Source organism: Arachis ipaensis, chromosome B1 (genome assembly GCF_059453495.1).
Source record: "Arachis ipaensis isolate K30076 ecotype BB chromosome B1, ASM5945349v1, whole genome shotgun sequence".
Taxonomy (NCBI): domain Eukaryota; kingdom Viridiplantae; phylum Streptophyta; class Magnoliopsida; order Fabales; family Fabaceae; genus Arachis; species Arachis ipaensis.
The window spans coordinates 135,853,588-135,866,556 of NC_142436.1; the positions used below are offsets into that span (position 1 = coordinate 135,853,588).

Consider the following 12,969-nt stretch of genomic DNA (forward strand, 5'->3'; position numbering starts at 1 on the left):
AAATCAGTTACAAACTAATTAATTAGGTTGATTAAATATATAGATACATAATTTTTACAGTTTTATTATTTATTATAATAAATTCTAGAGATAATTTTTGCAAATTGTACTTTATTTTTTACCTGCATATTCGACTTTTAAGAATAATTTTTTTAATTTTGTATTTATAAATAAATTGTTTTCTATTTTAATATATGAATTTTTTATGAATTTTTTTATTGTGCAATTCACTTTAATAAAAATAAATTAATTTATGAAAATTTAAACTTGACGCTTGCTATGGTTAAACTCAAACTTTAATTTATTTTGTCATATTATTATATAAATATTCAATTCTTCGATTAAACACTTATTTGTTTACGAAATGATATTATATGTTACTTTCATATTGACAATTAAATTTTAGTTATTATACAAATATTATATTTTAGGTAATTGTATAATTATTTTGTTATTTTAAAAATTATTATATAATTTTAAGATCATTTAATTATGTTTATTTTTTTAAAAATATTGTTATTATTGGAGAGTAACTAATATTTGTGATAGTCTAAAATTGAGACATAAAAATACAAAATATTAATATGCTGAATTTTCGAAGTATAAATCTTGAAGTAAATATATGTGATTATAATTAATGATTATAATTAAAAGTCTTTATTTTATTTCAATTTGTTCAGGACATATTTATCTTAAATTTTATTTCTTTATTAATTAGTATTTTTTTGTACATTTACTTGTCATTAATTTATATAAATTAAAATATATAACTTAAAAAAATAGAGACGTGTCTAAAAAATAAAAAATATTTTTTTGTTAGTAAAAAATTTATGTCGCTTTAGCTTTTTTTTTTTGGGTATCATATCTTATATTTTTATTATAATTAAAATTTAGAGATAAATTATTAAATATAAATTAGTAAAAAAATATAATACTTAATGAATTATGGTAATCAAAGATATTTAAGTTATTTTCATATAATAAAAGTGATATGCTTTAAAAAATATTTGTATATAATTTATTAACAAATATATGAGATATTTATCATAATTTTTATTTTTTATAATAAAAATATTTTTATATACACGTAGAATTACAAGTGAAACTATAGAATTTATATAGAATTTTTTAATTAGTGTATATTTTTACAAGTGAAATATAAGTTATTGTTATATGAAAAATGTGACTTATTTATGCATTGTTTGGATTAGAAGAATTTGTAGGGAAATAAAATGTTGGAGAAGAAAATAGACGAAAAAAAAAATCATTTTTTCATTGTTTGGATTAACAAATAAATTGACTGGAAAACATAAAAGTGTATGTGGAGTTCATGTAAATTTTTTCTCTTCAAAGTTACGAAGAAAACTGATATAGAAGTGCAAACATGGATAAAAATACAGAGTTACCATTTGAATTATAATTTATATATAATATATAAAAATATTATATAATTTTACTCTATTATATATAATTTTTTCTATTATATTTTGGATTATGTTTTATGTTTGATTGATTATAAACATGAAGATGTTTAATTATATATTTTAGACAATATTTATTTTATTTTGGACAATGTTGGTTTTATTATTTTGTTTCAATAAATTTGGTTTATAATTATGTTTATTACATATTTATAATTATAAAGACTTTAATGTGTGTGAATTTAAAAATTATCATTTTTTTAAATATTTTTAGAAATTATAAATTTATTGAAATTGTTGTGAAATTATATATATTGTTTAATATTTAATGGTTTATAAAAAAAAAGGAGAACCCGCCAACTCGCCAGCATACCATTAGGCGGGGCGAGAGAGAAATTCAGGACTGCCTTACTAGGCAGGGCGGGGCGGGCCAGCCCACCAGATGGCGGGATTTCCCGTTTGTCACCCCTAATGGGACATGAACATAAGTACCCGCCGCATAAAACCTATTAAATATACGAGAATATAAAATTATTAATTTATCCTAATTTATATTTACATAAATCCATTTCTTGAATTTAGTAACCCTAATTTCTGCCTCCAATTCAAATTCTTCCTTTTTCTTCCAAACTCATTCTCAGCCTCAATCCTCTCTCTCTCTCTCTAACTCACTTTCTCTGCCTCTCAAGTCTGTCACTACGTCGCTCAGTATCGTACCAAAAAATTATGTTATGTTATTATGTTGGAATATGTTTTTATGTTTTCTCCTTTTAAAATGTTATCTTTTATATTGAATATGTTATAAATTGTGTTGAATTATATTGAATTGATTATTTTATGATTATTATATTATGTCTTTTTGTGTTAATTTTTTTCAAAAGTTTTCAAAGAATATTCGTAGATACTCGAGGAGATCTGCGTTCCCTAAGGGGTAATCAAATAGGAACTTGCAATGATAGAGAAGGAACGAGGGCATTTTTTAAATAGGAGTGAGGGATGGGAATGGGACTTCTCACGCTCTCCTAAGTACTCATTACCATATCTAACTAGCAACGAGATCTAATCTGAGCCGATTTAAGAGGGGACACGTGGAGTTTATCTGCATTGGGCATTTAAGGTAATGAACGTAAGTCAGATTTGAGATCCTAACAATGAATTTTAGTTGATCTTGCTTGCATTGAGGTCTTAATAGGCCAAAATATATTTTGGATTAATATTTTGAGTCATTGTTATAGCAAATACTATAATATTTAATATTATAACAATTACTATATGTAAAAGCTGGAAATTTTTTAATATTATAACACTTAATATTTACAAGACATTTTTTAATTCAAGTTAATTATCTCTTTTTTAGTTTTAAATATTATTTTCTAATGTAACGAAAAAGTAAAAATAACAATAATCACTCACATAATTAAAATAGATAATCTTAATATTAACATGACACTATATATATCAAGAATTATTATATATGATATATACTTTTTTTTCTTTTCTGTAATGACTATTTATAAAATTTATTGAATAATTTTTTCATCTTAATATTTAATAAATTTAACACACAAAATATTATTTAAAATACAAAATAAGTAACTTAAGTCAATCTAGGACAATAAGTATAATAGTACAAATATTTATTTATTTATTAGTAGTGAAAAATATATAAATAGTATAAATTGATTTTTTTTAGTATAAAAGCAATAATAAAGGTTATTAATTAAGTTAATTACATAATTATAAAATTATGAAGAATTTCTTAAATAATAATAAAAAAATAAGATCACTATTTTCACATATTACAAAGTTTATGAAAAAACTTTTGGATAATAAATCAATCCTCAATAGATTATACATTAATTCTGTCAAAAAAATTAAATAATTAATATATTAGATATTATTATTTACATACTAATATATATATTATCGATTACTAAGTTTATAATTAATTTTTAATCCAATTTTTGGTAATTAAAATTTAAATGATTGAAATTATTAAATGTTAAATATTTTATATCTAATCAATTTATTGTTTTATTGAAATTAAAAAAATGAGTTGTTAATCAAATTTAAATTTAAATTTAAAATTGAGTAAGAAAATAAAAAAATATTTTAAATTCCAGAAATTATTTTTGTTATGGGAAAGAAGTTGGTGTTTTGGGAGGATATTGGAAGGTGGGGTGATTTACCGGGCGGTGGAGCTTCCGGTCAACACGCAGGGGGCGTGGTGTCCCTGCTCCTCAGCAGCGTGTCAGCACCCCAGCAGCACGCCGGGGACGTGGTGACGCGGCGCGCATACAAGGATCTGGCACAACGCAGGGGCGTGGTGAAGCTGGCGTCGCGGAGTCCCGATGTGCCTACACCACAGGGGGGCGTGTTGCAGCTGCTGGGGACAGGTCTCACCCTGGTAAACAGCAAGCGTGGCCTAAGTTGCTCTATATAAAGAGCCTCCCCCAACTGCAATGTATAGAAAGTGTGTTAGTAAGAGGGAAGAAAAGCATTAGTGTGTGTGAAGCAGAAGGGAAGGGGGGTTGCGATTCAACTAAGAGGGGAAGGGTGTTGCTGCTCCACAAGGAAAAAGGGTGGGAAAATAGGCAGAAAAAAATTATTTTGTATTTATTTTAAAAAATGGTCCGTAATTATAATGCTCAAGAGGAACATATTATAAATTATTTGGATCATCCAATTTATGTAAGTTGTTAAATTATATTTTTATTGTGTATTTAAATTTCTGTTTTTTTTGTTATTTAACATGTTAAAATATAATTTTTTTGTTAATTTTAAATTAATTTTATGTTATAAAAATACTAAAATAAAATATACATTATACGGTACAATATACTAAAAATTTTTTTAAAATAATATTTTTTTTCTACGATAAAAATATAAAAATAATACTATAATAAAATAAAATATATATTCTGTAAAATAAATAAATATGTATGTTGAACATATTCAAAATTTTAATATATAAATGTTAAAGTAATAAATAAATATTAGAAAAATATATACGTTGTTATTAATAATATTAGAGAAATATATGCTTTTGATGCACGAAAAAAAATTATTTTAACTATGGTACTGGTAATGCACTGCACGTTAATTATTTTAACAAATAAAATATTAAAATAAATAAATATGTAAATAGTATTATTAAATGAAGTGATCACATACAAATAGATATGCTAAGATTTGTTTATTAATAAATGAATATTTATAACTAGTATAACAAATATATTTTTGTTGATGCAGCCTAAGAGAAATTTGTTGGTGCGTAAACTGGATCCGCCACAGAGTTGGAACCCGAGGGTCAAAAACTACTTACGCGCCACGTGATTCTACCACGTATCTAGGATTGGGATGATAAGAGGATTTCACCCATTGTTAGTTGCTCTGGTTGAAAGGTGGAGGCCGGAGACTCACACTTTTGTGTTGCCGGTGGGTGAGGTTACAGTGACATTGGAAGATGTTGCACATATATTTGGCTTACCCATTGATGAAGAGCCTGTGAGTGGATGGACTGACAGTAGTAGTGATTTCGTTCAGAGTCAGAGCATGGCAATATTCGGACATGAACCAGTACTCAGTCGTAATTCGAAATCCTATATAAAGCTTGGTTGGGTTCGACGTATCAGAGATGCGGAGCCGTTGGACACTGAAGAGTCCATAAGGAGATACGTGAGATGTCAGATTTTGTGTATGTTAGGGTTGACCCTATTCACAGATAAGTCGACCGCATACGCCCATGCGAAGTATCTACCGTTGCTTCGCGATTTCGAGCGGATCCATACTTATAGTTGGGGTTCAGCATGTCTCGCACATCTTTACAGAGCGCTATGCCGTGCATCATGATATGATACGAAGGAGATGGATGGCCCTCTCAATCTGTTGTTTGTTTGGGCATGGGAGCGAATGCCGTGTATTGCGCCCGTATAGAGACATATCCTTCCACCTGCTGAGATACCAGTTGCCATGAGGTAAATATTTATGGTTCTTGTCGGAGATTATATTCACTATGCATGTTTCAATTACGGTTACTTATGTAAATTTTTTCACTGTATCATGTTTCAAGTGGAGTCATTCGGAATGGAGCACAGCGTGGTTAGAGAAGACCGTTGTGACATTTAGGCATGATATAGACTACATGTAGGAGGTAAATATTTATGGTTATAATGAAACCTAGTTCCAGACACTAATGTTAGGGTTATAACATACGAATTATATGTGGCAGTTTGAGTGGTAGCCGTACGAAGGAATTATCATACCCGCCGAGTTACATGGACATCTTGATGTGTGTGATATCGTTGCTCCGTTGTTGTCGTTTGAGTGTATCGAATGGCACCCTGCGGACCGAGTGATGCGTCAGTTTGGGTTCGCACAGCCTCCCCCGCGAATACCAAGGGACATTCCACTGGACCAACATTGCATGGCTCTTCGTGGAGTGCAGCTTTATGACTGGACAGTTTTGCATGGAGAATGGATAGCGGAGTGGGGCAACAGGCGAAACACTCGACTGCGGGATCTGCACCCCCTTCCGACCTGGGACTTCATACCGACCTCGGAGTATTGGGATTGGTACGTGCGCTCATTCGGACATATGCTGGGATTGTTGGCGTATGTTCCTCAGGGCCCAGCAGCACCTCAACCCCCTGCACCTCAGCCACCTGCACCTCAGGTCCCACCTCAACATGCAGTGTTTGAGCCGGTTCCTTATTATGTACCACAGCCACAAGACCAGAGCCATGGTAGCCCATCACAGTCATCACAGTGCGTCCAACCACCATTCTCAGCCGCTCAGCATAGTGACCACTCTCAGCACAGCCACCATTCCCAGCACTCTCAGCACAGCCACCATTCCCAGCACTCTCAGCATAGGCACCCGGGCCAGTCCAGCTAGTTGCGTCAGTCGATACTGACGATTCCAGCCGGTCATGATTGGTTTGACTTCTCCGTCGGTGGTCATGATTGGGCCAACGCTAGTTTGGGTGGTTGGTCAGATTTTAGTGCTATGCATTCACCGTTAGTCTCAGCTGATCCACATGTGGCATCAGTCGGTATGAGCCATGGTTCGCGCACCTCAAATACTTCATTCTGTCTGTCAAAACGGTGCACAACTGTATTCCCAGCCTGTTGCATACTTGCTTCTATCCACTGTTATGCGAATACGGAATAAGTAAATCCAGCACATTTGCGTTCGTGAGTCTCAGCACTCTTTCGCGTAAAAAGTTCATTTAACCGATAATATGTTGCTCGGACTAGTGCCAACACAGGTAGATTACGGGCACCCTTCAACAGTGAGTTAATGCACTCGACAAGGTTCATCGTCATATGGCCCCATCGATGTCCCTCGTCGAATGCCAATACCCAATGTCTAAGTCCAATGGCATCGCACCACCTGGCATATGCCTCACCTCGCTCTTCCAACCTCTTATAGTTGATGTTATACTCCTCCACCGTTCTTGAATACCCAATGTTGACCACAAGCTTTTGCAAGTGAGGGACTTTGAATGCTCGTAGGAAGTTGCTGCCGATGTGCCTTATACAAAACATCCACCATGCTCTTGGAGGTTGCCAGTTACCTCCGGAACGATTTACTGCTGCCCGAATTGACTCATGCCGGTATGAGATCATACCCACACCATCTTTTCTGACAACATGCATTCACAGATTCCTGAGAAAGAAGTGCCACGTATCAACTGTCTCCCCTTCCACCAAGGCAAAAGCGATAGGCACAATGTTCTGGTTCCCATCCTGTGCAACAGCGACCAGAAGTATACATTTGTACTTTCCATATAGATGTGTTCCGTCAACCTGAACTAGGGGCTTGCAATGCCTAAATTCCCTAATGCATGGATTGAAACTCCAAAATACGCGATGAAGTATTTTTACCCCTTGCGCCTCTTCATTCCCATTGTATAGTGGGTGTGTTTCTATCTGGACAACTGACCCAAGCATCTTCTGAACCATAACCGAGAGCCACTACGGCAAGGCTTGGAAACTCTCCTCCCAATCACCGAAAACTTTCACTATGGACTTCTGCTTTGCCAACCAAGCCTTTCGGTAACTGATGGTATAGTTGAACCTTGACTGGACTTCGGCTATTATAGATTTCACCTTGATGGACGGGTCAGTCTCGACCAATGGCCTTATAGCCTCAGCAACTGTATCCGAGTCCAACTTAGAATGATCCTGTGAAATCACTCCCATTGTGCACGTGTGCCTACCGTTGTATCTGCGTATCTCCCAACAACCTTTTTTCCGTATCAAGCTGGCTCGGATAAGCCAGTCGCACCCACGCCCATATATCTTGCATTTTGCATAGAACATCTGTGGCTCAGACTCATACACGTCGTAGTCAACTCCTCTAGCGATAGTGTAACTTCTAATTGCTGCCACGACCGACTTTTTAGAACTGTATTCCATTCCAATCCGGAACTCTCCGTCCTCGGGATCAGCAACACCTACAGAAAGTGCTCATCATCGTTTATTAATCAATCCAAAGTATAGATTAAAGAAAACATGTTATTCGGTCATCACGTACCTATGTTTGAATATTCCGGAAACTCCAGTGCATGCATGGCATCGAGATCCAACTCACGCATAAAAGGTGGCACGTTCATCGGTTGACTGATCGAGGGGTGAACCACTACATTATCCGCTGCTGTCTCAACTCTCACATCACCATCCTCGTCTTCGTCACCGGCTTCATAAGTGGCTTCGAAGTCCTCTTCGCTGTCACTATTCATTCCCTCGTACATTGCAGCTCTATCATCCTCCACCTCTACGATTTCAAACTCAACATACAGCTCAATCTGTGGCTGTCGCATCTGAGTCTGCCGGTGAATTTGAAACATATTATGCATAGTCACTTCGTCAGTGATTGGCATGGTATCAAACTGTATTAGACCACCAAAAACTACAACTGGATTCCGGTACAGAATTCTGCTCACTCTCATTAACGTACCATTCTCCATGCTTTGACAGAGACCGTTCTGAAGTTCCATAAACGTCATGGTGCATGGAACCACAAAGGAAAATGGATTCTGGCACACAAACCTCACTCCCTCATGAGTATTACGTATTATCTCACCGTTGCGATACACTACCAAGTTTGCGGTACCCTCCATTACACCAGAAACACACTCAAAGAACACTCACACACTTTCTCAGAATGAAAATAGACTCAAACACTGCCTTATATAGTGAGTAGCATTCACCACGCCCCCCATGTTTTGATTGCCTTAGGCCAATCACGTATTGCCACGTGTCAGGACGCCCCTGCGTGCTAACTCATCACGCCCCCACGTGCTGCTGCCATGTCATCACGACCCCACGTGCTACGTCAGCACGCCCCCACGTGATGCCCCATGTTCCACTCAAGCTCCGTCACGTCATCATCACGCCCCCACATGCTACGTCAGTACGCCCCCACGTGATGGCCTCGTGTACCACTCAAGCTATGCAACATCATCATCACGCCCCCACGTGTAGTAGTCAACACGCCCCCTGCGTGTTGACCATGCACCCGAGACGTCCACCATTGGGTAAAACATAATGTTCCCCCATTTCTGGCCAAATCACCACTTTCCTTCCCATATTGAAATTCTTGAGCCTTTAAATTCTATCTCACTAAACAGAATTAATTTTAAGATAAGAAATTATTTTGTACATCATATATATTGTAAAATAGTATGGTCATTTGCTATTTTTTAATGGTAAATATTATCAAATAAAATATTAAAATAATGTAAGAAATTAGAAGAAAATATATTTACAAGTTTAGAAAATATTAATTTATTTTTTAATAGAATAAATTATATATTGAATAACAAAAGTTGTTATTGGTTTCTCTTCACACTAACTAATACTCAACGATGGTGTTTCGGTACACTATGTTACCAAGAAATATTAATCGATCTAATAACTTTTGTAATGACATAAGTTTATGAATTTGAAAATTTAGAAATCATTTTATAAAATGTGAAGTTTTAACAAGTAACAAGGTTGATCATATTGTTTTGACTTCAAGAATGAATATGATACCAGCAAATAAAATTGTCCCAAGTAAATTTCAACAAAGACAAAAGTCCATGAGTATTGGTATTAATGAAAAATTAATCTATTTTAAAGACAAATACAATTTTTTTCTACGGATTTCCTAACTCGACAAGTCGATGACTAATCCACCACATATTGATACTCTATTTATTAAGGGTCTGTCGCTAACTAATGGATTGTTATACACACAAGACGAGATTCAAACTCCAAATACTTGCTTAAACGAACAACTGAGATGACCATTCAACCAATTCAAATTGATTAAAATAAATATTAATATTTTTAATATTTTTAAGTTGTAAAATATTTATAATAATAATTACTATAGATATTTTTCATTTAAATTTTAATAAAAAAATTATATAATTTTATGTATTATCCCGTGCAGAACACGGGAACATACACTAGTTATTTATAAAAATAAAATTCAAAAAATGGAAACTCAATTAAAAATAGTAATTGAAATATAAATACCTGGCAGTGAGGGATTAGTGGTCAGTCGTTTTTCTCTCATTAATCAATATATTCTATCATTAACTTTTTCTTTGGTTTTAGCGGTATCCTTCAACCTAACAATTCAAAGATTAATCCATTGCGGATCAGAATTTTATTTAAGGATTTGTTGTTGGCCAATGAATTGCTATATGTACAAAACAAGTTTTGAATCCGTTGACACTTACTTAAGCGGACTAATAAACCTACCACTAGATCAACCCAATTTAATTATATTCTATCACTAACTATTATTAAAAAAAATTAAATATACCAAAATTTCAATGTGACACTACAAGAGGAGATAACTGGCCACATAATTATTTTCTTTAATTTTTTACTTTAGAATTTTAGTATATCTTTAACTTAAATATGATTTTTTTTAATTTATTACTTTAGAATTTAAGTATATCTGCAACTAAATATATTTTAACATAAATTGCAATTAGATCATTAATGATCCATGAGAAATTAATTATTACATGTAATATTAAATATTCTTAAATATTTACAAAATACACCAAAATTTTAAAGTAATAAATAAATTTTCAACAAATATATATACCAATTTGGATATGTTCATAAGTGACTTTTCTTAATTTTTAACTAATAAAATGTTACAATTGATAACAATGGAACATGAATTGAAAATTGAATGCATAAAGGTAAGTTTAGACTATGAGAATAGAAACTGAAATACAATAGAATTGAACTGAAGTTTATTCATTGAGATAGAAGAATATTGTGTACATTGAAGCAAGGATATTACTCTATATATAGAGTTCACAAGAGCTGGACATAGCAATAGAAAAACAGAAAATGCCAGAACACCAAAACAAATTAACAGAATCAAAAAGTTAATTTAGGTTTATAACTACCATTTTGTACTTACTCACTCATAGCTCTCTCAAACTTAGCAGTGGGTTGAAAAACTACTCGATGTTTGTCTCTAAACTTGTGAAACATAGGAGCTGAAAGTGGTTAGTGAAGATATCTCCAATCTGAGCTATGGAGAGTATATGAAGAATATAAAGCTCTTTTTGATTCACCATTTTTCTAAGGCAATGAAGGTCAATTTTCATATGTTTGTACCTTGTATGAAACACTGGATTGGACTTTAAGTTCTTTTAGAAGTTGTTGAATGGACACTAATTCTGACTGAGTTGCTGCCATGCTCATGTATTCTGCCTCAGTGCTGCTGTGGCTAATCTTGGCTTGTTTATTACTTTTCCATGATACAAAATTGCTTCCTAAGTATACATAGTAACCAGTGACCGGTTTTCTGTCTTCCAAGTCCCCTGCCCAATCCGAATCTGTAAAGGCAAGCAATCTCAAGTTAGTACATTTTTGAAATCTAATACCTGCTGACACTATACCTGCCACGTATCGTAGTATCCTTTTCACCGCTTTTCAATGTTCAATTGTTGGTGAATGCATAAACTGAAAAACCTTGTTAACAAAAAAGGCAAAGTCAGGTCTAGAGATAGTCAAGTACTGAAGGGATCCCACAACTTCCTTTGGGACAAAAGTGAGACCAAAAGAGATAATAATTTTCGACTAAAAAGTTTCTGCTCGGTGACCAAGAATCATTCTAAAGGAAGAGATTTTAGAGATATAATCATTCATGTGCTTTCTTATGTCAGCTTAAATTTTGAGAGAAGTAGTTTCATGACATGATATCAGAGCTCGTCCAATCCAGTGCTGTTGGGACAAGTGTTCACGTTCTAAATGATCATTTATGAGCATAAATGATGTGTACTACAAGTCTCAAATCTCTCAAGGATAAGATCTCTGAAAAATTTTTAAGTGTAAGGCGTTTCTTATCCTATGAACAAGTTTTTAGGATTGAATTAGGCATACCCAATTTAAATTCTAATATCATACCACAACTTCTATGAGTTTAAAGTTCGATTATTGTTGACTAAAAAAATTTAACATAAGACAAATAAAAAGAAAAATTATAGGCCTATGCAAAAATTTATACAAACTTAAAAAAAAAATTTAAATGAGAAAATATATTAGAGATATAACAATTCACATATCTCTTTCTATCAACTTAAGTTTTATAGAGAGGTGATTTCACGACAAAAATCAACCACTAATCCTCTGTTTTCTATCTTGATATAGAGTGGAGATTGATGATCAACGCATAAGCATAGAATTCAGCTTGGGTCATAGACATTATATTAGTAGTGCTGTGTACGGTAGTCCCAACCTAGTTATCAATGAAATTTTTGCACCTGCTGCAAGTCTGCAAGAGAGTTTTATGCTAGGCATACATAAACTTTTGCTAATTAATTTTTTTTAAATTGTTTCTTTTCGTGACTGCACACATTATATTACTTTTTGTTAATTTGACGTATCAATTTTTATCATAATAAATAAACATAGAAAAAAATTATTGAAGTAAATTGCATAATATTTTTAGTTGATATAGTACGAAAGTTGCACTTGCTCAAAATTAAGTTCAGTAAAATTAGCAGAAGAATTAGGATAACTTGTTTATTTATCAACCCAACTACACAAGTATATATATTTAGATGCGGGACCTGCTACACATACAAACCTTTTTGGCTTACAAGCTATACAAGTTGGCCCAACCGAAAACAAAAACACGCGCACACAATCCTTAGAATAGAGCGTCAAACACACGCGCCACACACAAACACTTGCACTTTTCAAAACACGCAATAATGGCACACTCTTCCTCTTCTTCCTCAAACAAAACGCAAACCGTCTTTCAAACCACATTCGAAGAAACGTTCCAATTCCTTGCGAAGAGTAGAAGAAATCAAGAACAAAAGATACAAATCTCCAAAATAAAATCAGCAGAAAAAAGGAAGAAACATTATTCAAGGTAACGTACTGTTTTACTGTTCTTCAAGTTTTTTCACATTTCTGTTTCTGATTTCGAATTTGAAGCACTATATCGTCAGTATTTCTCGCTCGGTTTCTTCTACATTCTTCTAGGTTTTACTGTTCTTCTTGTTTTAGATCT

At 33.3% G+C, this 12,969-nt stretch overlaps 1 protein-coding gene across 1 annotated transcript; it reads right to left on the reverse strand.

Moving 5' to 3' along the window:
* Nucleotides 1-7,400: 7,400 nt before the first annotated feature.
* On the reverse strand, nt 7,401-8,548 carry LOC148578502 (uncharacterized). Its single transcript, XM_088503069.1, has 2 exons — nt 7,963-8,548; nt 7,401-7,882 (listed from the first exon to the last, which is right to left on the reverse strand). Exons 1-2 carry the CDS (start codon nt 8,546-8,548, stop codon nt 7,401-7,403), a joined length of 1,068 nt encoding a protein of 355 aa, XP_088359195.1.
* Between the last annotated feature and the right edge of the window lie 4,421 nt (nt 8,549-12,969).